At 33.5% G+C, this 28000-nt stretch overlaps 1 protein-coding gene across 1 annotated transcript in view; it reads right to left on the minus strand.

Moving 5' to 3' along the window:
• Positions 1-1195: 1195 nt before the first annotated feature.
• Positions 1196-28000, minus strand: part of LOC124360673 (dehydrogenase/reductase SDR family member 7-like) — a 33553-nt gene continuing 6748 nt past the window's right edge. The window contains 7 exon segments of the mRNA XM_046814493.1: positions 1196-2895; positions 12873-12997; positions 12999-13043; positions 13159-13290; positions 16671-16910; positions 22588-22691; positions 24352-24501. Of these exon segments, the coding sequence (XP_046670449.1) occupies positions 2820-2895; positions 12873-12997; positions 12999-13043; positions 13159-13290; positions 16671-16910; positions 22588-22691; positions 24352-24501 (872 nt within the window). The 3' untranslated portion in view covers positions 1196-2819.

Here is a 28000-nt window from a genome sequence, read left to right on the forward strand (position 1 = left end):
TCCAAACAATTTATGAAATAATAGACATTTTTTTCATAGTAAAGCTTTCTAACAAGTACGTACAACTGTCATATGATAGATTGCAATAAAATTTCAAACTAAACATCCAGCCCAGAGGACCAAACAATATTGTATGAGAGATTGCAATAAGATAAAAAACTAAACATCTGGGCCAGACAATGTTATGTAAGAGATTGCAATAAAATTAAAAACTAAACATCCGATCCGAAGGACCAGAAATGTCTTGTAGGGAAAAGAAATAAAACAAATGAATCAATTATTTAATATATTACTTTTAAAATTGGTTCGGAGTCTCCAGCTTCCAACAAATTATAGGAGACAATTTAAGGATAGGAAATTTCATGGTATGTGCCAAAATAAGTCACTCACCAAGAGAAGTTGTCTTTCCCGAGCACCATCACAAGAGGAGTCCCTGTACCAGGTGCAAGAGATCGGAGGGAGAAGAGACCAGAGAGAATTCCAGAAAGGGGGGGCTCCAGAGGTCCACACTGATAGATAGTCCACGTGTGTAGGAGAACAACACTTTAGCACGTACAACGGGGCACATAAAGGGTGTACAAGTGGTAACAAAATAGGTAAAATAATAAAGGAGAGTGGTGAGTTGGAATAATTAGCAGAGAAGTGAATGTGTGCAGAAGACACACAGGAGTAATGTACAGGAGAGGTAGGTCATGTCGAGAGAGACAGTGACCATACCAGTACAAGAAAAGCAGCCCCACTGACTAGCCGAGTGACAAGGGTTCAGGGTGGTTTGGCCATGATAAATTTAGAAATGGTATTTAAAGGACAACAGCTGATCTCTCTCACTTGCTCATTGATTAAACTTAATATGCTTAATTAAATAAAAATATTACTAATTTATTTGAAATTAAACAACAACTATGAAACTAACATTTCAGGACCTAGGTGAAATGTACATAAAAAGCAGATGTCTCCTCTATATATGAATTCACCTCCTTTGACTTACATAATGTCTCCTAGTTAGTTTAATCCTGACAATAGAAAGTGGAGCTTCCCATGAAACACTTGCTGAATGAACTGAAGAAGTGTTATTAACTCTTTTTAATTGCCAAAACAGCATACTGATACTTGTTCAGAATAGATGGATGCCATTCACAAAATGTAAGTTTCAAATTAAATAGTACACAGGGAGTGAAATAAATATGATCAACTATAACCATGAAAATTTATTATTAATTTAGTACAAATACAACCAGTTGAGTTCTACAGGCACTTTATATTACTAAAACTAACGTTTATAAATAATGTTAATTTAAAAACAACAAACAATGTAGGAAGCACAGCACACATTTTTATTAAAACCCTGCTTTAAATAAATATCAATTTAAACTAAAATTAAAATATTTACTCTCTTTCAAAAACAAAGCTTCCTGTTTGAGAAGATGTAATGTCTTCAGTGGTTTTAACTTTTTTATTGAACAATTTTAGTAAATTGATAGTGCTTTGAGAAAATAAAACTAAAATATGTTTATATTTACTTTTTTTCTAAACATTTCTTACACATTAAGAGAAATAATTTCCTGTAGCTTAATAACACCTAGTCTACTTATACTTTTCCTTTTAATGTACAGTAGTTGGTATACTCCCTCACTCTTCAGTTGGCTTGAGACAGCCTTTTTTGCGTGTCTGCCAATTTGATAGTGCATGACTCCTTCCCAGTGAAAGGTTTGTTTTGCTATACAATATAAGAAAAAAATAAACTTTACATTGTAACACATTTTTGTATTATACATTGTAATACATGCTTGTTGTGAGACACAAGATTTATTAATTTTATAGTAATGAAAGTCATTTGGATCGGTTAGTTTATACTTGTTATAACAATAAACCTATTGCTTATTAAAATGATCAATGCCATTGAAAACAACTTCAACTGTGATTTTATATTGTTTCTAGTGGTAAAATATCAAATGCTACAGGTACTCCCTTGTCCATAATGATTGTGTCATCATAAATTAATTGTGCTAAGCTGACTTTCAAAATTTGCATCCTTTGTATTATTTTACAATATTACTGTGTCAGATCTTCAGGTGTAGTTTAATTAAAATATTCCATTTTTCAGATTAAATATACCTGGAAAAGTTTTCAAGATTTAATCTGGCATTGTGAGGTACTGTCGAAACATTTTTTTTATCTAATTTTTTTCAAAATACAGTCTATCAATCAAATAATCAAATTTATTTGCCATAAAAACATACAGTCATTAGCAATGTCACCATCATGGCATGCATGCTAAGTCAAATTTTCTATTTCTAACCTATATAAACAAGAAAAGATTTATCCAAATCGTCATAAACTCATAGATCTACAACATGTTTACATCTACTTGTTTACATAACCACAAAGATATATTATCATATATCCAATAATTACTATTAGTAAAAGACCAAAAATTGCTTTGCCCCCTACAATTTATTTTCCATATTCTGATTTCAATAACCTATTCTGTAATCTCATGTTTCATGATAGAGAATTAAACATAAAACAAATAAAAGCATGGCTCTGAAAAGTTTTTATTTTACTAATACGTAGGTTTTAAGAGTACCTAAGCTAAAGGCCATGTATTTTACACAATTTCAGGATATGTGGCCAAACAGTTAAAATAATTCAGTTAGTACAGTCTGAATGAAAGAAAATGGGTAAATAAACTATAATGTTATCTTAAAGAATTTATGACTAATTGGTTTAAAATAATGTGTAATTGTGCCAAAAACAACTGTAATGTAAAAAGATTAATAAGTTAATAAATAAATATAAAACACAATTGGTGTAGTAGACTATCTCTGGACTTGAACAGTGACTCGACTGTCTCTCAGTTTCTGGAACTGCCCAAACCTTGTTATTTTCATCACCCTGTAACAAGAATATCTTATTATCGTATATAAGAATAGTCAGTCAAAAATTCATTTAAATTCATTACTGACCATGGCTGATTGAAAGAATAAAAATTGTTATGGACATGCACCACTGTCACTGTTGTACTTAACTGCAACACAATATTTGGAGAACGGTTTTATCTTCTTCTATTGAGAAATCTAAAGAACCATGTTTTAACACAATGAGCGCAACAAATTAAAACAAACATTGACATAACAAAGTCAACTGATATAGTAGTGTTGATTGACAATTTTATAACCTGAAATTAAAAAATCAAGATTAAAGTAAGTTTTCCAAGAGTAGAGTTTGCTCAATAGTAACTAGAAACCAATTCAACAATGACACGTCAAAGGCAGCTGTTTTACTCCTTTTTATGTATTTTTTTAGGATTTTTTTACTGCCAATGGTATTTTAATAGATCAACTAAATGTTTTTACAAGAGAATTGTCCAAACCTACTTACAAATTTTTTGTAGGGCTCGAACCTGTGACCTCTAGCTTGGAGAGCCACAACCTTATCCCAATGCTATGACGAAGAAATTGTACCGGCCTAATTAGTAATGAGCTTGATGCTGAGTCAAATTCCATGGTTGGACATGCACTATCATAGACCTCATTCTTGTCTATCTAGAAATCAAGTTTCATGCAACATTTAAAGCCTACAGTAAAATCTTTCTTTACATAAATTGCTACATGATACATTCACATTTTTTCATTAAGATTCATGGCACTATTCAAATATTAAAACTTCCGGTGAGCTAGGGAAGGTACTACAACGCAAGACTGCGCTAAAACCAAATACTGTCATAGACCTTTAACCCTTTCCGAGCCAATGATGTTACTAGACGTCATGCCTAAACTAGCGCTAAAAGCCAACGACGTCCATTGACGCAAAATCAATATTAAAAAAAAATATTATTTAAAAGCATTTCTGGGTAACAAACTTAGTAAAAACTGTTAAACAAGGGACAACCGTTTGTGTCTATTTTGAAGGTCACAGCTCTTGTTCGAGCGGCAAAATGGCGGGCGGCCGGATGTTCATAGTCTCCTGCAGAGCCAACGACGTCTACTGACGCGTGCTCAGTCCGCCTGTAGCCTTCCGTGGGGTTAGGTGTTTATTCGCCCTTCCATTTTCGAACCGCGTATTTATCTTTTCAATTTTAATGTTAATCAATATTTTTAATCAATGTACAGTGTAGTTTATGTATTATTACGTGATGTCAGAATGTCAAAATAAAATTTTTTTAGTGACATTATGATTTTACCATTTTTTTGCTGTAAATTAACAATAAAGAGTGAAAAAAAAAATTTTGTCGTTTTTGTACCTCTTATGTTATAAGAATTATAAAAACAAATTGGTTTTGATTTGTGGGAATTTTTTTATTTTTAAGGTGTATGGCTCTTAGGAGTAGTTTCGATTATTTATTTGTGGCTCGCTAAGGGTTAACATTCCACTCTACTACGTTTTTCTTGTTAATTCTATGAATAAAAATGTCACATGTTAAAATCTCATATGATTGCAATCAGTTTGTTCACAAATTTAATTATTTTCCTATTTTCTTGTTGCTACCATGCTTAACCATAAAACCAATTGTTATCCATAAGATCACGGTTACCATAAGACCAAAAATATTCGCTACCTCTGCCAAATTCCATTGAGTGACATGCACCATCATCAAACTCAGTTGTCCTCATATAGAAATAAAGCTTCATGCAAAATTTTGCCTATAAGTCAGATTGTTTTTGAGATATGATTTGGACAGACACACAGGAATGAAATTTTTCCAGAGCCTCGAGTGATAGGCTTTTACTAACGCTCTGCCAATAATATATTAAAAATTTTAATATATTTTAATGTATTAAAAAAATTTAAGTTTTGTCACACACATTATTAATTGCCTGAGCTCTAGTGAATCCTAGCACTCGTCAGCCTGTAATAATTTAATGTCTGTCTATCTGTCTATCCACATCTTGCATGAAGCTTTATTTCTGTATGAGGATCACTGATTTTGATGATGGGCACATCACTCAATAAAATTTGGCTGGGCGTTAACGAATATGTTTGCATGGTCTTAGAATAGTAGAATAAATAAATTTGTAAAAAACCTCAATACACCCACAGTAAATTCAAACATGTGACATTTTAACACATGTAGCCTAACTAACTCTATACTTACACCAATTTATGGTGACTTTTTGTGTATGTATACCTTTATTATGTAAACAATTAATGAAAAAATGTGAATGTATCATGTGGCAAGATACACTAAAAAAGATTTTTTATTTAGACTTTAAATTCTGCATGCAAATTACTTCTAGAAGAATGAGCTTTATAGTGCGTAATTTTATATTTATGAAATGAGCTGTAGATTAGAAATTACATGCAACCTCAGTGAAGCCTGTTATGACATGTAGTGTGGTGGACTTCTATCATGTTCTCCCCTTTTGAATGAATAACTGAATGAATGGGAGATGGATCCTCTATGTGATCAGCAGTAGGCAGGCCAAGTCCTACTAACTGAATTCCTATCCTGTATGTGGCGTTACTTTGGTAACGGTGCGGAGGGCCTTTAAGTATAAAAGATTTAAATTCAATACAATCAACAACTAAGATTTCCTCAGTATCTTGTCCAAAAAATAAAAATGTACAATAGAAATCCTCCATTCTTGCCTCAGTTAAGTGACCTGACTCAAGAGTTAGTATGAGTCACACAGCACAGATGAATCTTGTCTCGGCTGATCAATGAGACTCGAGAGCAAGGATGAGTCTCACATAATAACCACTGGTGTAACCAGAGGAGATATCGGAATGTATCCCCCCTCTTGAAACAAAAAATAATTTTTAAAATATTGAAAAGAAAATAGGTTAAAAATAGATCAGCTGAAAAAGTATGCTGTAAATTATGAGGGCTGTTCAAAAAGTATCGGACCATCCACAAGCCGGAATGAGAATTTTATTGAACAAGTGCGAAATTAAGTCACCGAGGACCATCGTCTTACAGTCCGAGAACTAGCAGAAGAAATTGGAGTCAGCACTGGGTCAGTACATTAGATTTTAACTGAAGATTTGGAAATGAGGAACTGAAAAATTTGTTCCAAAGTTGCTGATAATGGAGCAAAAACAACTTTGCCTTGACTTTGCACAAGAAATGCTGGACAGTGCAAACAGTAACCCTGACTTCCTGAATACAGTGATCACTGGTGATGAAATCCTGGATTTATTGATACAACCTGGAAACTAAGATGCAATCATCGCAGTGGAAACACACGACATCTCCAAGACCAAAAAAAGCATGGTAAGTTCGCAGCCAAGTCAAGGTCATGTTGACAGTCTTCTTTGACTAAAGTGAAGTGGTGCATCATGAGTACACACCACACGGCCAAACCATCATAAAAGAATACTATCTTGAGGTTCTTCATCACCTATGTGATGCAAACGACACAATTTGTGGGAAACCCATCCATTCTGCACATCTAATTCAGAGTTTTCTCGCTAAAAACAACACACCTCTGGTTCGTCAAGCTCCATACTCCCCCAACATGGCTCCCTAGGATTTTTGGCTATTTCCTAAGCTGAAAATGCCCCTGAAAGGAACTCGATTTCAAGAAAGAGAAGGCATTAAACAGAATACCACGGCTGAGCTTAACAGCATTCCAAAAGTTGCCATCCAGTAATGTTTTGAACAGTGGCAGAAACGCTGGGAGAAGTGTGTGCATCACCAAGGAGACTACTTTGAAGGGGATTAGAAGTTTGTAGTTCTAGTTCTATAAATGCAATTTCATTTAACAAAAGTCTGATACTTTTTGAACAGCCCTCGTATATCTCAACTAGCAGTTACCCAAAATTTCACATGCAATTTTCTGCTGAACAATTGGGACATAATAAGCATAAACTTTTTAACCCATTACAGATGAAAGGCACAACGTGTATGTCCTATCAGCGGAACGGAGACCCGAAAGGCAATCCATTGTTTCTTATGGGAAAATATACTGAATATAAATGATAAACAACTAGTATTAACAGATAATCGTATATTTTTACAATTTCATTAGCATTGAGGCGTTAAAATTCAAGTTTCTATATTGTAAGATTTTTGGATTTAAAACGAATTCATATTCCTAACCGAATTTAAAACTTTAGCCCCATGTTAAAAGCGGAGCCTCAGATGCTTTCAACATACTTATTTTACTTAAACAAATTAAGCAAAGATTTGGCATTAATCCAATTTCTTTTTGATTTCAGTCTAGTTTTTGCCAATGCTTAAAAGAATTTTAAACTTGTTTATTTGGGCCTTAATTTCTAATATATTTTAAATAATAAGGGAACTTATTGGTTTTGTTGTTTTGTTCTATCTGGATTTACACCCTGATTAATAAATATTTTTGTAGCTAAAAACTAACCTGTTTTTAGTATTTAAGAATATTAAAAAATTTAAACAGGCTTAAATCAGTATTCCATTTAAAATTTAAAAACTTTGTTTAAAATTTACTTTTTTAAAAAGTTTATTGACTGAGTGTTAGTTTAGCCTAATGTCTGCATAATATCGCAATAACAATTCAATCTTTTTGTTCCTGAAGGAAAGAGACGATTGTCCTCTCACTTAGTCCTAAAAGGACCTTTGTGCCTCTCTTATATTTGTATCCTCAGAATCTGAGACTTTACAGAAGCCAATCAGATTTTAGGGCTCCTGTTCTCTGATGACCTTGGGGCTGAGGAGATATGCTCCTAGGAATCTTTTCCTAATTTTAGATATGACAGGACAGTTTAGCCTTACATGCTCCACTGATTCCTCTTCTTCTCCACAGAGTCTGCATTCATCAGTCTGGATAAGACTCACCTTCATAAGATGCTTTCTAAGGGGGCCAAGTCCTGTCAACATACCTATTATAATTCTTATATCCTCCTTACTTTGATCTAGGAGAGATGCCCACGCTTTAGCATAAGGAGAGATAAACATTTTTGATTGCCTTAATCCTGAGGCCTTACTCCAATTACAGTATCTTGTCCTCTTTTCCCAATCTTTTACAAGAGCTTTGCAGTAGGAGAAACCTATCCCACAACCTGGCTCTGGCCTCACCATAAAGGACTCCACTCCCTTTATGGCAAGGGTAAATGCAACCCTTGAAAAAGATTGAGTTTGATGAAAGTACATGTCAGTCTATGCGATTTGGATAAGCGCGTTAGCAAAGGGGCATATCTTGAAAATGAACTTAGAATTGAAATTTTGTATATTTTGTTATTAAAAGGGTAAAGAATATCTTATTTCACCAGATAAACTTAGATCACCAGGGCTAACAAACTCTCTCTGATACTAAACATGGGGACCAACGGCTTCAAAACCACCACCAATTGTCAGTCAGGCTGACTGCTTGGAAGGATATGATCGCTTAGCCTGTTACTAGTCTACACCATTCTCAGCTATTGCCGTCCCTAGTACTCAGGGAGCTAGCAAATTTCTTCTTCTGTCTGTTTTCTACCTCTCTATCCCAAAGAATATTTCAAGAATAAATTGAGGCAAGTACATGAAATTTTGCATCTAATCTCATTTCTACATTATGCAATAGTGTTTAATCATAGTACATGTCTATCCATGGGATTTTACTGAGCTTTATTGAAGACTAAGGGGACTGAGAAATTTATTTTCTCATTTTCAACATTTGCACTCCTACCTTGTAATCCTACTGAATTGTTCTATGGTACACGATAACTATTGAGTAAATTCTACCTTATAATTATAACATATAGGTTATATTTATTTTATTAAGACTGTTGGCAAAGGAAATAAGCTGCATATTAAGTTATATACAAATTTTATCGCTTTACATTTTAAAATTCAAAAGATTTACCTTCAAAATTTGTGTAAGGGTTCTTTTTTATTTTTGATATTCCAAGGAAAGGTAATTTTTTTCACATGAAAATAACATAGAGTATAAATTAAAACAGGAGTAACATAATTTATTAAGTTGTTTTACCAATAGTCTCTCATAATACAATAAGCACTAAGATTTTACATTCATTTTAGTACTCTGAATTTTGAACATAAATTTTGGTAAAGAACATTGTAATTGCTCAATGATTCAAGGATATCACATTCATGGAGATTTTGTGAGTTTCAAAGGTATATTACAAATAGGTAAATCAAGTCTCATTTATGAAAAATAAACCAAGGGACCTACTTTTTGTCAATTACTTCACAAATAAACTATTGGAAACATGATTAATCCTGATAGTACCGTTATATTTGCAGCCTAACATGGATTAGCTCAATTATATAAAAAATAAATAAAAAATTTTATTAACCAATTGTTAATTTTAATTTTTTGTAATAGAACAAAATAAAAATTATATCTTTTTTAAATTAATTTATTTACTTACAATATAATTACTTAGTAATTAGCGACATAGCAAATTAATACATTTTATCTACTGATAATTTTACATTGTAAAATTGTTACAGTTAGGTTATTGATGATATAAGGTTATTTTTTTACAACCTCCGACCTCACACCCCAACGGCCAGACACGTGGCAGGTCCGTGGTGTGCGCACTAGACGATTGCGCATCTTCCAAGATGGATATTTATTGAACTATTCCCTTCTGCTTACAAGAAACCAATAAAAATCCTTAATTCAAATTTGCTGGGAGAATCAATAGAGGCAGCCATGTTTATGCGACTGCAACTCAGTGCAAACTAGCTACTTGAACTAGGCAGTGAGAAATATTGTAGTGGGAAATATTTGCGATCCAATTCTGCCCACACCGTGGACCTGCCACGTTTCTGGCCATCATAGCATGAGATCAGAAGTTAAAACAAACGACCCTCATATATAAGTTATTGGAGCATGAAATATGTATGTACTAGAAACATACGAATGATAAGTTTACGACAAAGTAAAAAAATTATTAATTAAAAAAAAGTCAAGATAACACGGTTTGTATAGTAAAAATATTTGATTTTATAAGTTTTTAGCCTACAATTAGATTCTATGTTCATAAAATAGTATGAGAGTTCTATAATAGTAAATAAAAAATAAAAGTATGTGATAGATATTAAAGTAAAAGTTTAGCACCACACACATATGTGTGCAAGTGGCATAAGCAATGGTACTAAAATGTTACCTGTGAGCCATTCTCAGTTACCTGAGAAAAGTATCAACAAGTACACAGATGGTCACATAATATGCAGCCTTGAAACTACTAAAATATACTTTTCATACACCCCAGCGGATAAGTTCTGAATTAATATTACAAAATATGACTGAAAGTTGTTAAAGTATCTATCTTTAGGTGTTTAAGGCATTTACATCAAAGTCAACTCTCGCATATGTACAGCACGGTACGGGTTACATTTATCCTCAACAATTTTCATCACTTTTCATTAAACTGTTCAAAGAATTGGGATGTAACACTATAATTAAATGTCAAAATAATAAAATAATGTATGATTAATCCTAAAAGAAATGCTACTCCAAAAATACTATATAATTTGTCATAATATATAATATTATAAATAAATTACTAGAATACTAACATGCACAAGTTGTAAAACTGTATATAGAATTTACATAGCTACAGTCTAACAAAAGCACAAGGATTAAAAATCTGTACAATTAATATAAATAATACACTAATCTTGACTAATACAAAAAAAATTAACAACACTATAAACTTCATATATCTTATGCTGATTCATACAAAACTTACTTCAGATAAAGTTCTTTCTTTCCTTAAAACACTATAGTGGATTTGGACTTTTCTGATCTTGACATATCATTACACTTTTTTGTATGATTAAAACATTGTGGATTTCTGAGCTAATATAAACTATTACCTCCATCTTTCTGGGTCAGTTGGTAGAGATAGATAGCTTTTGTGATAACTGAAATATTAATATGGTTTATTTCAGAAATACGGAATTACAACTACATTTGTTGTACGTATAGTTAAGTATTATGTTTTAATTATATTTAATTAATGTAAACTATAAGTAAGCTGGTTATAAAAACTGTTCAAAAAAACAAGATGTTAATAAGATAAGTTTTGTAATAAGACTGAACTTGTTTTAGCATTCCCCCCCCCCCCCCCCCCCCCCCCCCCAGTTCTTGGTGAGTAAAATATTTTTAAGGGATTTACATGTAATCAATATATATATATTATATATATATATATATATATATATATATAAATATTATATATATATTATATAAATTGTTTGAAAATTTTGAGATATAAAAAGTTTAGAAAATATTATACAGAGTAAGACAGATCACCCGTCTACGATATATAGCGGTTGAACCGAGAAACCTTCCTTCTTCACTTTAACGAAAACCTCCACATTTCGACTACAAACAATTTGGGAGAGTAATTGTTAACACTAAAAGATACACTAAAATAGTACTGTGGAGGGGGGCAGAGGATTATTTTAGAATGATTTTCAAATGTACAGGTAGGTTGAGCCGTACTTCATTTTTAAGGTCTCTCTTTCTATTCACTGATCATTTTAATACAAAAAGTTTTAATTTGTATCGCTTCTTGTATACATGGTGGTCCAAAACATCAAAGTTATATGGTTTCATAGTTTTTTTTTTTTACTTTTACCTGGTTACAAATTTTTCTAAATCCAAATTTTTATTTAAGGTTACCAAAAATATACTCTTTCTAAAATTATGTTAAATATGTTACAGTTGTTACTTTTCAGCAAATTTAAAATTTTTAAAATTGTTCAAATTTAAGACATTTCAAACTCGTAAAACCTAAAAAATAAAAATAAAAAAGTATAACTTTCATTACATCTATCAATAGTAAAAAGTAAATTTTTTGTATTTAGTTGTTTGGGTTTATCTTGAACTCCTGTATTTGCTGTAGTTTCTTAGTGACTGAATGTAAAAATTTTTTTATAAGTTAAAGAATTGATTTGCTCATGTTTGCCAGTAGCTGGGAAACATATAACTCATGTAAGTACCATTGTTAAAACAAATATTTTCAACAAAAATCTAAAAAACAAATATAACGAGGAAGCATATAATCTTACAGCTTCGTATAATTATTACAATAAAACACAATGTTTTAATAACACAGTTGTATTCAGTTTTAGATTCTAAAAGTACAAAGTACAGATAGTATTTGATCTCAACAAAAGTATTAAAATCTTGATTGAAAACCAAAACAAATTATATATGCCAAGGTATAATCTATCTCACAGTAGTGTGTTTGATTTGCAATGACTAAAAACCATGAAATGCATTATCAATGTACAAACAACATGCAGATATGTTATGAGTAAGAAAACTGAATTAAGGTTTTTCGGAAAACATGAAACGTTTGATATAAGTGCAATCCCCGAAATCACACACATTCAACACACTGCAAGCACTGATACATTATATTTGTAATTTTCACAAGCCAATGGTAAAAAAAAATGCAAAAATGGTAATGCCACAATGTTTATGAACTCCCAAGCTGAAAGTATCTTACAGCAATAAATCATAAACAAGCACAAACAAGGGACACAACAACAATAAATAATTATATTTTCAAAACATACTTCACTCGGTTAACTTGTTTTTGGTTTGTCAGGAACAGTAACTTTACTATCCCTTATCTTCTGAAAAAAATTGGTGTTAAGTATTTGTATTAACCTGAAACAAACACAATAAACTTAACACTGTAATGATGAAAATTACTAATTCCTCATATCTTTATAAATAATCGAAGCATGTTTTTGCTTAGAACTATAAATAAAAAGAAATGTCCTGCCAGAGTTTTAAATACTAAGAAACTAGTTAATTCTAATTACACTTAAAATGTAATTGAACTTTAATGTTTTAACTAAAATGTTTGCCAACAATAAATTTTCCTAATTTTTACTAATGTTACACATTGCATTGCTTGGCTCAAAATACCACAATTCCACTGTTCTGAACTACTTATGGATGCATGTTAGTATAACTTACCTTCTGGCAATATTGGGATAATAACGTAGAACATAGCAGAGAGGCACTACTGGAAATAGCCCCATCCAAGCCTCATCCAACCGGTTGGCAATGGCCACAGCACACAACTTGGCACAACGTTCGGTCGGTCGTCATACGTTTATCCGTGGGATCCTGGTGCTGCATGAACTTCTGTACACACAACACATCCATTTTATACACCATGTCAACCAGCTAGCTGTTACTTTTTATATAAATGAAACATTTTATTTATAATAATTAAGGTATGGAACACTCTGAAAGTTACCTGGCCTGCTGTCTCTGTGAAGCTCTCACTGAGGACATTACTAAAGACAGGTCCTGGACACAGAAGAGTGATGGCTAACTGTCCCCCACCACTCTGACTTATCCTTTCATACCGCAAGCTGTCAAAGTATCCCTGCACATTTTACAAACAAGACATTATAATAAAATTTTTTAAATCACATTTTATGATAAGCAATAATACCTTTGGCACACTATAAAATATAGTTATCACACTATATATGGAATAATATGTAACACGGAAATTAAACACAAAGAAATAATCAAATGGGTTCCCAAGTAGTTACAACTTTGCCCACCAAGCATTGCTGAGATCAATGACATCAATAATTTTCAAACAATCCTGATCTACTCAAATAGGACAATTGTGTGAAGAAAATGTATACAATGAGGAATTTAAGTGATCAATACATTTATAAATACATAAAAGTAAATAAAATAAATTCATGAAACAATCACCAGTTTTTGAATAACTCATCATTTTTTTGAGTATTGTTTTGAAAAATAATCACTGGATTCACTACACTATGTTTTGACAGTGACAATCATAAAATCACGTGTATTCGTCAAAATTCATTTTAAGTTCACATTGATTACATGGGATTGAACTAAAGGTCATTTCAGGTACTATGCTTTGTTAGGTTATTTTTATGTAGGCTGATGTAACTCTAACCCCTCTGCATTAATGCCGAAGTTGGCAAGTTTATATTAAAGTAGTTTTAATATTCTATTAACCCATTGTGGTTCAAGTTATTTAATATTATTTATCATTATAATTACATTCCTGTATGTACAAATTATTATGTTGTGGTATGTTAACCAAGTGCATTGTGCATAATACCACACCACTCATAGTCTTCACTCAAATCTACCTTTAAAATTAAATAAATTTTGGTTTGAAATATACAGGGTGTACATAAAGTCCTGCACGGGTATAATATTTTCTGAACGATAACAGATAAATCAACAAGATTTGGTACATCAAAACTACACCTAAAAATCTACTTTTTGAAGGAACTATCAGTTTTCTGTAATATCATGGGGACGTCCCGCAAGGAGTCAGAAGGAAATCTTAAATAGGAGCATAGGTCAATATGCACATCGTTTTAAAGGGTTTATCTAGCAGAGTTTAATGCCGCAAACCGCACTCAAAAAGATTGATCCAATACAAAATGGCGGCTGTTCAAAGGTTTTACTTGGTTACATTTTATTAGTAGCCATAACCCCAGTAAAGCAAAACTGCAACCAAACGAATACTGCAGCTAACTACTACATTATGCTTGTCAGTTGTACAGAAGTGAATTATGACGTTAGTTATCCTCAAGGGTTACAAATTTGGTCCTAATATATTGATAACGGGGAAAACCTGATAACAGTAACAATTAGAAATCTCTTATCTTTGGGTCGCAGTTAGGACTTTCCTATTAACCAGTCTATTCATAGTAGGCTATTCTAGTTTTCTTGTTTTAGTAGTGCTGTCCATCCTTTCTATCAGTGCGCTTTAGTACAAAAGAGTTTGTCGTATTGCTTGTAGTTCTTCAACTACACTATGTCGCTTGACGAACGTGAACGTATAACACTTCTTATGATGGTTTTTTTGGGGAAATAACAGACGATCACACGAGGAAGCATGCCATTTATTTAATGACTACGAGGCAGCCAATTTCTAGAACAACTGTAGGGAGAACTGTTCAGAGCTTTATGGAAACAGGAAGTGTTTCCGATCGTCATAGGTCAGGAAGGCCCGCTACTGCGACAACCGAAGACAACTGTTTAGATGTATTGCAGTCATTTGTTGAGAATCTGCAAGAGTCCCTACGCTCAGCGGCACAAACTCATGACATCTCTGTTACGTCTGTTAAAAAACTGAAAGGGTCTAATTTTAAGCCTTATAAAGTTCATTTGGTGCACGAACTCAACGAAGGTGATTTTGATCGAGGTATAGAATTTTGTGAAACTATGATGGCCAAAATAGATCGCAACGAAATTGATCTAATCAATATTGTGTTTTCGGACGAGTGTTCATTTATGCTGAATGGAAGCGTAAACAGGCACAATTGCCGTTACTGGAGTAGCGAAAATCCTCACTGGATACGGGAGGCACATACGTAGTATCCACTAAAGGTGAATGTCTGGCTTGGTGTGATAGGTAACCAGTTGTTGGGTCCTTTCTTTATTGAAGGAAATTTAAATGCAATATCATACCAACGTTTGCTGGAAAATGAAATTACACCAGCACTTTGATACAAGTTTGGAGAACATTTCCAGAATATCTGGTTTCAACAGGACGGAGCACCCCCACACTACGGCATCGACGTAAGAGCCTATTTAACCACTGTTTTTTGGCACAGGTGGATCGGAAGGCGGGGGACTGTAGAATGGCCAGCACGTTCACCAGATCTGTCTCCATTAGACTATTTTGTTTGGGGTTTCCTTAAGGACAACGTCTACAAAACTAAGCCTCAAAATCTAAATCAACTGAGACAAAGAATACTTCAAGAATGTCAGACGATTCCTCAATTTGATCTGCAAAATTCTGTTAATAGTTTTTATGTGCGTCTTTCCAACTGTCAAATAACCGGAGGTGAACAATTCGAACATTTACTCTGAAAACATTTGGTAAGTAAACATATTTTTTAAATAAAACATTTGAACAGCCGCCATTTCGTACTGGATCAATCTTTTTGAGTGCCCTAACTGCGACCCAAAGATAAGAGATTTCTAATTGTTACTGTTATCAGGGTTTTCCCGTTATCAATATATTAGGACCAAATTTGTAACCCTTGAGGATAACCAACGTCATAATTCACTTCTGTACAACTGACAAGCATAATGTATTAGTTAGCTGCAGTATTCGTTTGGTTGCAGTTTTGTTTTACTGGGGTTATGGCTACTAATAAAATGTAACCAAGTAAAACCTTTGAACAGCCGCCATTTTGTACTGGATCAATCTTTTTGAGTGCGGTTTGCGGCATTAAACTCTGTTAGATGAGCCCTTTAAAATGATGTGCATATTGACCTATGCTCCTATTTAAGATTTCCTTCTGACTCCTTGCGGGACGTCCCCATGATATTACAGAAAACTGATAGTTCCTTCAAAAAGTAGATTTTTAGGTGTAGTATTGATGTACCAAATCTTGTTGATTTATCTGTTATCGTTCAGAAAATATTATACCCGTGCAGGACTTTATGTACACCCTGTATAATGTGCTTCATTATACTATAAAAGAATATCAAACATCAATAAGAAAGTGAAGAATGTACACTATGAAACCCTGATGTATGACCCAGCTCCTGTGTGACGATATCTTGTCAATGAATGGTTGATTTTGATTAAACGTAATGGTACAAATAATCATTAATTAATTTTTTTCCCAAGATGTATATTATATACTGTCCCTAACACTTTGACAAATAATTTATCATCGTATTGCATCTAGAAATACATGCTAATCTCATTTGTTCAGTTTCCAAAATAAAATGTGAGCCACTAACCATAATTGCATGTTTGGTAGCCGTGTAGGAACCGGAGTAGGGAGCCCCGACAACCCCAGCTAGACTGGACATGGTGACTAGGTGACCTCCACCTTTCTCATTGAAGTAGCGCACAGCTAGTCGAGCCAGAGACACTACACTGAACACATTCAGCTTGAATATCTCCTTGTCAACAGCAATGTCAATGTCCTCCCAGAGAGCACGCTGTGATCGTCCTGCATTGTTTACCAGGATGTCCAGCTGCAATAAAACATTTTATACTCCTGTAACCCTCTGGACAACTGTACTAACAACAATTTAACGCTTCATCTTCAGATTTTCACCAACTGTGTTCTCCTTATCAACCAACCAGAAAGGCTCTATCTATATTCAGACAATAAATAATTGATTTTAAGAATGCCTTTTTATGTTGTATACATGCATGTGTATATAATTTTTGGAACTACTCTAATAAAATTAAAATTTGTAAATTATTGCAAATCATATTCATTTAGATTTCTAAGTTGCACTTATATATATATATATCAGGTAGAACATTACTCCACGATATGAAGGTTTCTTCACAAATAGGCTGAGATGATGTTGATATAGGAGGAAGTTGCTCCTGTGTCTGGTATTGTAGGTATGATTATCATCACTCCTTGCTTACCCTGTTTTTTATTGTAAAGAGAATTGCCCTCTTGAACCTGGACTCCTACAACAGTCAGAATTCTCAATTCCTTGAAGGCCCCTATCATGTGTGTCTTAGTCCTTTTATAGCTTCTCTTTGTGTAACGAGATTTGAGATTGTCATCCCTCCCCAGTCTATTAAGCTTATATCTCAAGTGGTACTCAATCAAAGAGTAGCATGCTGCCATGAGTACTTCTCTGTGGTGATAATTTGTGTCATTTATTTTTTTAATACATAAAGGCTCCTGTTGAGTTTACAACAAACTTGATTAATATGATGTTCCTAAGTTAGTCTTATGTATTTTCCTGACTCTGTTGTAGTTACTTCTGGGCACTGTGTGACTTCTGGCTGTTCCTGAAACTGAAATTCCCACTCAGAGGAACCATATTTCAAACAATTAGAGGTTAAATTGAATGTAATGGTGGACTTAATACTGATCTCAAAGACAGACTTTGCATACAACTTCTTTTTCAGAATTGTTGGAAGAATTGTTTGTACAAGAGTGCACCATGTCCAATGGAAAGAACTTTAAAGAAGACTAAAGTTCGATTGTGATAGGTATGCTATACCAAAATATCGGATACTTTCCGAACAGATCTTGCATGTTTATACTGCAGAAATAACACCAAGTAAAAATAATTTATAATAAGCATAAATATTTATATATTTTTTCAATTAACACGTTCGCTACCAGGCGGCGCATATTTGCGCCGCTCGGGTCACCGTAACAGACCAACGTTACAACATGTGGTTGTTCTACACAGACAGAGAATAATTGGTGTGAGACTAACCACAGACCAAGGATAAAATATTGTTGAATTGAGCTATAATTCAACAAAATAACCTAAAATGTACGTCTGTACTGTTCTTATTTGATATATTGCTGATTTGCGTAATTTTTACGGCGGCGCATATGTGGGACGTGCGGTCTACAGCATCAAAATTTTAACATAGACCAAGTGTCCCGTATATGAGCCACTATTTAGTTGCTCAGTTACTGTAGGTTTTAGGGTAAGTTTCAATCAAACATGCATATCTTATTATGAGAGTATTTTAATTCATGGTACAAAAGCTCAAACAACAGAGTCATAAATACAAGTTCATTTAATGTATTATTATACATATCTTATTAGGCTATAGGCCTTCAAGAATTTTAATTTTAGAAATTAAAAAAGTAGAATATAAGAAAATAAAGTTGAAATAAAGTTAATTTTATTTCATGGTACAAAAACACAAATGGGATTCTTTTTACTCTACAAGACATAATACACGACTGTTAACCCATATGTCATAACTATTTTACAAAATAAGTGAACATTTATATAAGTTATTAAATTTACACTTATATTCAGAATGTTCCACTTTACATTATATTTAAGTGCTCACATATTCATAGTCTAATTATTGTGCCACTGGTTATAACAAGTTGGCATGCATAGGCAAACTGTTTGTTATTTGAGTCTCTGCAGACAGAGCAAGTATAAAATGTTTGCTTCCTCTTCTGGTTTCTCTCTCTGCAAACATGGCATCTCAGACGCTTTTCGAGCTTCACGGGAGTATGGGCAGACTGTGAAGAGTGGCTGGAGCGAGGATTCCTGGCATGGGCTCTATCTGAATGTAATTTCTTATTACGATGTCCCTGAACTTCAGGTATGTTGTTTTGGTGGCAAGCCTTGAGAAAATGTAGACACCGTTCCACAGGGAGACGTCTAGCAGGTGGAAAAAAATTTTGACATACCATCGCAGAGATTTTCTGGGAGTGGAATAATACGAGACTATTTGGTCACTGCGATCGATCCCACTCATGCCTTTATTGTAACGTACAACCATGCTAGGCTTCATTGTTTGTTCCCCTCTTTTGTTTGTTACCAACTCCATCTCAGGGCCATTCGATGTTGAAATAGTTAACACATTTCTTTTGTCACGCCACTTCATAATAATAATAATAATAATAATATAATAATAATAATAATAATAATAATAATAATAATATTCCTTTATTGCATAAAAACAATTTACAACAATTGCATTGCAAGCGTCAGTAATGGTACAAAAAATACATCAGTTATTTGATGATTTGTCAACTAAAATTATTATTTAATGAAAGGCAATAATCAGAACCAGGGATTTTTCTCGTTGCTCTTAATTTTCAAAATTTTCATCCCAGCGGCCCATCATGAACTCATCAACAGAATAAAATGCCTTTGATACCAGGAGGTGTTTTAGACGAGCTTTGAATTTTTTTGGATCATCGAGTTGTTTGATAACTTCAGGGAGCCTATTGATTATTCTGACACCAACTTGTGACGGCAAGTGTTCAAAAGCAATTGTTCTGTGTTGTTCGGTTCTAAAGTTGTCCCTGCCTCTAGTCTCGTACTGATGGACATCCCTACCCTGCAGCAACTCACATTTGAGTCTACAGTACAGGGCGACATCGAGAATATAGAGGCAGGGTAAAGTCAGCAATCCAAGCTCCCTAAAGGAATCTTTACACGACTCTCTGGGGTTCAATTTTGAAAGAATTCTGACAGCTTTCTTTTGAGTTCTAAATACTCTTTCGAATTTGTACTTAGAACAGCTGCCCCACAGTCTCAAGCCGTAAGTCAAATGTGGATGTATCAGGCCAAAATATGCCGTTTTCAATACATCCAAAGAACAAAATTTTGCAAGATTGCGCAGGACAAAAATGCCCGAGGCAACCTTGGAGCAAACCTTTTCAATGTGATCGTCCCATGTCAGTCCTCGGTCAAGGTGCATTCCAAGGAACTTAATGGATTCAGCTTCATCAAGAAGAACATCGTCCACCATCACTGCAGGCCGTAGTTCTTGGTCTTGTTGCTGCCGGAGGCAAAAATTCATGACGTTTGATTTCGAGCCGTTTGTTTTCAGATTGAGTTTTCAGAAATGCTCGATGCATGAGTTCAACTCAATAAATGCCTTCACTTCGAGATCGTGTTTTGATTTTGATCTGATGCAGAGAGTCGTGTCGTCAGCGTATTGAGTCACCTTTCCATTCTGGATTGATGACGTCAACCTATTGACGTAAATTATGAAAAGGACTGGCTCTAATATTGATCCCTGAGGGACACCATAGGGCATTTTCACTTTGCTTGACATGGCATTCGAGACTATAACATCTATAACATTCATAACTGTAACATCTCCCTTTTGGCGACTGATAGACTCCCCTTTTCTCAACTTTGTTTGGACCACAACCTCCGGATTACCAGCTCTAGTTGACCTCAAAGTACCACTCATGTTGGTCTTGTTGTTCATGAGATACTCCGCTAACTCGACGCTATTGTAAAAGCTGTCAAGAAAAAGTATGTGGCCTTTGCCAATGTGGTCCTTTATTAACTTTTTGACCACTTCAAAGGAGTGGCCTTTATCTGTGTCCATCAGAGTTCCCTTTCCTTGATAAATTACAATATTTATAATGCATCCTTCTGATGTAGTCAGCTCGTAAAGTTTTATCCCATATTTTGTTGCTTTATTTTTTATATACTGCCGAAACGACAGTCTTCCTCTAAAGAGGACCATAGCTTCATCCAATGAAAGCGACTTGGCTGTAAACTCTAGCACAGTTTGCTAAGATATGGTTTACTACGTTTTCAATTTTATGCATTCTGTTGTTTGTGTTGTCGGTGTCTGGATCATAAAACCGTAAGCATCTTAAAATGCACTGAAAACGGTTACGGTTACGGGAACGTCCGCCCAAAAGTAGGATGTTCGTATAGGCTATCTTTGGACCAATAGTGCTTTATTGATGGTAAGTTTATATTACCCATCAACATGCACAAACCCAAAAACTTTTTAAGTTCTTCTATATTGACATCCTCCCAAACGTTCAATGATGCATGTTTAGGAAGAGGATTTCCTCGAATGATTGATGCTCTCTTATTTGTCCAAGTGACTATTTTTTCTAGGAGAACTTTGTCAAAAATAGCACCAAAAACTTCAACGGGATCTGTTGTTTGTAAGTGTATATCTTCTTTACCTGTAAACTCGTGAACTAGTGGAACATTGTTTGTGTTTGTCCAACAAGCAACTGAACTAACGTAGGCATTGTGAACTTCATTTGTTACGAACTGCACGTTAGAGTCATCTGCCAAACTATTTTGAGACTGTTCAGTTTCATCAGTGACAATGTTGGAGTTATTTACAATTCCATTAGCCTCAATGTAAAACAATTCATTTTGTTCTACTACACTACTATCATCACTACTATTAGAGCTCGGAACGTACTCACTCTGTCCATCCGAAGAAAACAAAGAACTTGAGTCAGATTCACAGTCACTATTACTCAGCTCACGATCTATTTCACTGTCAGTACACACAAGCTTACGTTTCTTATTTCGTTCCATTTTGTTCTACAATAGTTTCTAAACACTAACAAAACATAATCTCAACCGTAGTTCAGAAGAAAGAAGCCCGTGGTGTGAGGTTTACAACAAGAACAGTGTAGGCGGCAATGAACAAGTTTACCAACTGTGTGCGACGTAATTTTTAAGATATCCAGAGACCAAGCGTCCCACATGTGAGTCAGACATCCCCGTAGACCAATACAAAAGTATCAAGCCTCTAAAATAGACCAGTGATTTTTCATGGCAATAATAATGGCATGCAAACAGCGGCGCAAATATGGGACGTCAGTCTATTTGAGGTGCCTCGAGTGGCGCATATTTGGGACGCCGGTGCACGGGAAGAAACCGTGCGGCTCATATTTGAGCCGGTTGGTCTGTGGGTATACGACTTTTCTTAACATGGTGGTAGCGAACGTGTTAAAGTTATTTTTAATTTATAAAAGATAAAAATTGGGAACATTTTTACTCTGGATATACTAAATGACAAAACTTTTGATAAAAGTAGGGCCTACATCATCAGAATACTCATGAAGAAGCTGTACTTTGCCTTGTATTAAACAAAAAGTAAGACATTTTTTTTCTTGAAAAATCTCAAAACTATGGTAGACTCTTTGAATACAAAGAGTGCTATCTGGAGTACAAACATGATTTTAAATTTTAGAAAAACAAACTTAGTTTCTAATATGCTATCATCATATTCAATGCAATTTTACAGAAAACCCGTTTATTCAGCAGAGTTACTGCTTATAACTTTTTAACCTGAAGATAAGCTGATTATAATTCGTTCTTAATTTGACCTTGAACATGACAGTTACCTTTACAGAATTCTAAATTTTATTGAGGCCTATATCTATAAACAATTGTAAACAAATATACACATTACCTGTCCATAATGAGCAATAACTTGTTGAAAGTACTGTTCATGTTTCTGAATCTCCAAGACATCCATAGGGAGTATGAGCACATCCGTGGCTGGTAAACCAGCAGCTATGAAAATATTAACATTTTAAATCTTTGTACATATTGTATGTTACATTTAAATTTTCTGTATGAATATAAGAAAACATTTACTAAACACTGGTAATGAGATTAACATACAAAATTTGTAATTTCAAATCCAACAAACATAAATTTATAAGTAAGTACAAATGTTATGTGTACGAATTTATTTATTTATTTTACAATTCCATAAAGAACTAAGACTAAACAAATTTTTTTAACGACTGAGTATGTTAACTCCCCTAAATCTGACCTTGCAACACTAAGAAATTCCCACTACTGTCCCTTGTCAAAGCTGTTCCATCATAACTATTTCACCATCTGTACTGTTATTATCTCCTGTGATTATGTAGTTCACAAATACCCCAATAAATCATTCACTTTGCTTACATGTATAAAGTATCCACTCTACATCAGCTGTTTATATTTTATTTGTATTTTAATATAATGATATCAGGCAGAAAAGTCTATTTATGTCAGCAAATGCAGTGTAATTTAAGCCTCATTTTACAATACGAAATGAAAAAATTCAACAGATGATTTATATTCAGTTAGAATTAGAAGACTAGAAACCTATCATCTTATGAAATGTGAAAGAAAATTAGGACTGACATTCAGAGTTTTATTAAAAAAAAAAAACATAGTTACATAAATTAACAAAAAGTTTATTTATGTGCTCTAGAATCAAATATACAAATAACTACATTAAAAGAGTTAACAATACACTGCAGGTGCCCTAAACTATCTGCAAAAATATATTTGAATAACAAGATGCTGTTCTCTATAAACAATACATTTTTAATAGATAAAAAAAAACCGTCATCAATAAGGTATTGAACCCTAGAGCTATTGGTTGGTACCATTAGTACTGACTCCATTCCTTATAAAATGCCATCACACAGTATAGTACTAACTCACGTTTATTACCATTTATTTGAACATAGGTCGAAATTTTCACATGAAATTTTGTTTAGTAACTCTTACTGTAGATACATACTTTACAGCCTACTTGATGAAAGTTTTTTTTCCGCTGTCTATAACATGTGTTTTGTATTTATGAGTCCCATATTTGATCAGCTGTGTGACACTACATAGTCTGACAAGCGGTCAATTGTTGCTAAGTAACACATAATAAACAACATGACAAATAATTTTTCATTTGTATAAAAGAGTAGTATGCTTTTAATGTATTACTAAACCCAATAGTACACAACATTTACTACTTTTTGGTTATATTTTTGGATTTTTATTTTCAGATTTTTCATATCGTTGAGACAACCAAAAACTAAAAAAAAAAAAAAAAAAAAAAAAAAAATCGCTTGAGTAAAAAGCAAACTTTTTTGTTACGAGATAAACAACATTAGAATAAGCTGAAAACCCCATATTTAAACCTATTTTAATATTAAATATCTTATATCTGTAATGAATATTTGAAAATATCAGAGAAAATTCCCTGCTGTTTTAGAACAAATGACCAAAAGTTCCAGGGTTAAATTTTAAAATGTGAAATTCATCTCTGGTTTAGTATAAATAACAAAGTTAAAAAACTTGTATCACTATCTGAAAAGATATTTTGTCTGTCATTAGAAAACATACAAATCGGATTACAAAGTCATGAATAAAGAGCTTTCATACTTGTTATACTTACCTATACATTTCTGCTTAACCTTGCTTAAGTTTCCAGCATTCCTTGCAGAAATGACCAATTTGGCACCATTTGCTGCCAGTACCTCGGCCAAACTTGCTCCAATACCACTTGATGCTCCAGTTATCCATATCACTTTCCCTCGTAAAACTCCTGCACACCAATTATTAAATCAGTCCTGATATTAACAACCTCAGGTAATATTCAAAGAAACTTAAACTGTACAAATATTCAGGATACTTAATCATTTTCGACCTCTCAGAACTCAGTCTAGGGGTCACTGTGTTTTATTACTAGCGGTTTCTTACAATCTATATAAAGTAATAATAAAGTATCCCAAGTATACAACTATTTTACAACTAGGAAACTAATACTCGACTATTTATTGAGTGAGTAATAATTATTAATATTATTTAGTCCCAGATAACAGCAACAACTGAAGTGTCCTATTAACCTCTCAGTTGCCAATACACACTTAATATATTTGTGAATATTGAGTATAAATGCATGTTCATAACTCTTACTGATGTATATAATCAATAAATACTATCTTAAGGCACCAGTTAAGGTACAGGAACTCACAAGTTCTTATTTTACAACATTTAATGGTCTTCAGAAAACTTTCACTGGTGGATAGGCAGAAATAAAACATATCAACATAATTGGTGTAAAAGGGTGAACTGAAGTTCAAAAATAAACAGAATAATCAAAAATACACAAATACAGCAAGTTATGATTTAAAATAACCAATATTTGAACTAAAAATTTATTATACCAGGTAGTCAGTTAGTATTTGTTTCATAATAATTCCTGTCAAATAGTTTTTCTTTTTTATATCATGTTTTAATTATGAAACGGCTGAATTATCTTTTTTATGGACTAAAATTAATTTACAGGAACTTCAAAAACTTGAAGATTATTTTAAATTTAACTAATCAAAATGTTATATCAAATTATTTTATTAAATCCGTTGTTTAAAAAATAGAGTGGAGGTAGTGGTTTTAATTTAGTTTTTTTACAAACTGAAAATTTAAAACAAACAAAAGAAAAATACAATTATAATAACCCTTTCAGATACATGATAAGATTATGCTGTTCAGATGATTATTTCCAACAAAATCATTTTGGAGCAGTGGTGTATCTAACATTTGAGTTGAAGGGCCAAAATCGTCATCAGATTTAAGGGGGGGGGGAGGTGGTAGATAGAGCCCATATTTCAATAATATTGTTTTAAAATAGGGTTTGAAATGTGGACCTAAACTTGGAGAGGATTTGATTACCCAAAGACTGTACTAAATGTAACAGCTTCTTCTACCATTACATGTCCTTATATACTACTTAAATTCCATGAGGCTATAGTCTTATATACTGTGTATTGATGGATAATGTGAACTAACAAACATATTTACTTTCCTTAATCTTATATGAGTGAGCAGTAGTAGCTGTAATGAAGATTCTAATCTTAAAACATGTAAGGTATATTAAATAAGTATCAAGTATAAATAAATAATGCAAGATTTAATTCATGTTTATTTAATTTTACAGATTTCTATATTTGTAAACAAGTTTACAATAAAAAGGGAGGTTCTAAATGAATATTCCATACTAGGATGTAAAAGACTAAGTTATGACAACCCTAATTTAGCTCCTAAGAAGCAAGATTTTATACACAAGACAGTCCACCACATCACTGAATCGATTGGAGTATCATTTACTCTTAGGACTGGTTGACAGTAACTTATACAAATTTATCGTTCTTAAATCAACATAGCCTTTATTATTTTAGTTCACACTGAAAATTCATGAAATATACCCATTTATTTAATCATATGAGACTAGTGTACGTAAAATTGATGTGTACACCCGTATTTTTCCTTCACCCTGCTCTCCCCCTCTGTAGGCCTGGTCTCCTCCAACATTGCTTCTGTTGTTTAGTTGGCAGTGAGACGGAATAGTGTGGTATAGTATGTGCTTGCTTACGGTACAGTTATTTAACCTGTTCTCTGCACAACATGTAAACCTTAGGTAGATCTAGTAGTGGCTGTAAATATCACAATTCGTCATTTCGGCGTGGCTGTAGTAGTAATGACTGTATACAATACGTGATTTATAACAGTTACAGAACTGTGTACATAATTGACTAAATATTAATTTTACGTTAAAAACTTTGAAGGTGAGCGAGAAAAGGTCACTGTTGGATGAAGATATAATATGTACACTGGGATGATGAAAGTGATACAAATGTCTGAGAATTTGATGATATAAGTTCTGATAAATATGATAATGATACTGACTCCGAATAGATTCCAGAATTTTCGAAAATAGATCAGGGTTTCGTGAAATAACTGTTCCAATCAGAGGCATTGAGCTTCATAAAGACAAGGAAGAGTAGTGAAGCAAGTAACACAACAAAGACGGCCACTAATGATTAAGATAAAAAAAAGGATCTAAAATCTCAGGACATTGTGATTGTACCAGATGTTGACACCATTGGTGGTAACGATGGATTGGTGTGGCATACCAAGTCTGATAACGTAGTATGATAGGAAGGGTTGATTCAATTGAATTTTGAGTTTAGGAATGAAGGTGAACTGGAGCTAAACTCAAAATTCAACTAAGTCTGAGTTGAGCATGGGAAAAACCCCTTCCAAAAACATAACCCATATACGCTTATTCTAGGGCTTCTGCTCGAAATGCTTCTACTCCAATTAAATATTTTCAGCTCTTCTTTTCGGGCTCAAAAATGGATTATTTACAGAAACTCTGGTGATGGATCACTAAAGGACTTGGATCATCATGAACTGAATGTGATTGATTGATATTTGGCATATTGACAGATAACAATTTCTCAACAAAATTGTTGTTTAATACCATATATTCAGGTGAAAAATACCATGCAACTATAGTTACTTTTTTCTAGATATTCTCTGCTTTGATGACCAAAATACAAGAGATTAACTGAAAAAGACACTAAATTAGCACTTGTATCAGAAGTGTGGGATATTTTAGTAGAAAATATAAAGAAACACTACAAAGCCAAGTCATATGTAACAATTGATGAACTAGTGGTGGGTTTTAGGCATAAATTACCCCTTCGTTATGTTACATTCCCAACAAGTGAAACAAGTATGGGATAAATACTGTCATGATATGTAACAATAGCTCAAAGTACATGTTAAACGCTATCCCACACATAGGGAAAGGTACAGTTTCTAAACTTGTTGCTGACATTTTTGTTCAGTGATTAATGGGGACAATTGCTGGGAGTAAACATAATGTAACCACTGACAATTAGTTTAACCACTGACATTGTGCCTTTGGTTCAGTAAGCTACTTCCTGAAAGAGTGACATCATTCAACAGTGAGCACATTAAAAAATCAGAAGGAAACAGATGACTTCAAAGATGTCTACTACAAGGATCTCCAAGTGGATAGTTTTAGGTTTTTATGTTATGAAGATGTAACTGCTGCATCTTAAAAAGCACTACAATGTTTTAGATAAAATCTCTAAGCACAGTGGAGCAATCAAGTTTTCTACACCTAACGTAGCTATGGCGAGAAGTGTTAATTCATTGCCAACTTGAAACAACTTTGCTTCATATGACTAAATGTGCCCTAACCAGTAGCCAAAACATCCACTTGTATGATACAT

This window comes from Homalodisca vitripennis, chromosome 4 (genome assembly GCF_021130785.1).
Source record: "Homalodisca vitripennis isolate AUS2020 chromosome 4, UT_GWSS_2.1, whole genome shotgun sequence".
Taxonomy (NCBI): Eukaryota; Metazoa; Arthropoda; class Insecta; order Hemiptera; family Cicadellidae; genus Homalodisca; species Homalodisca vitripennis.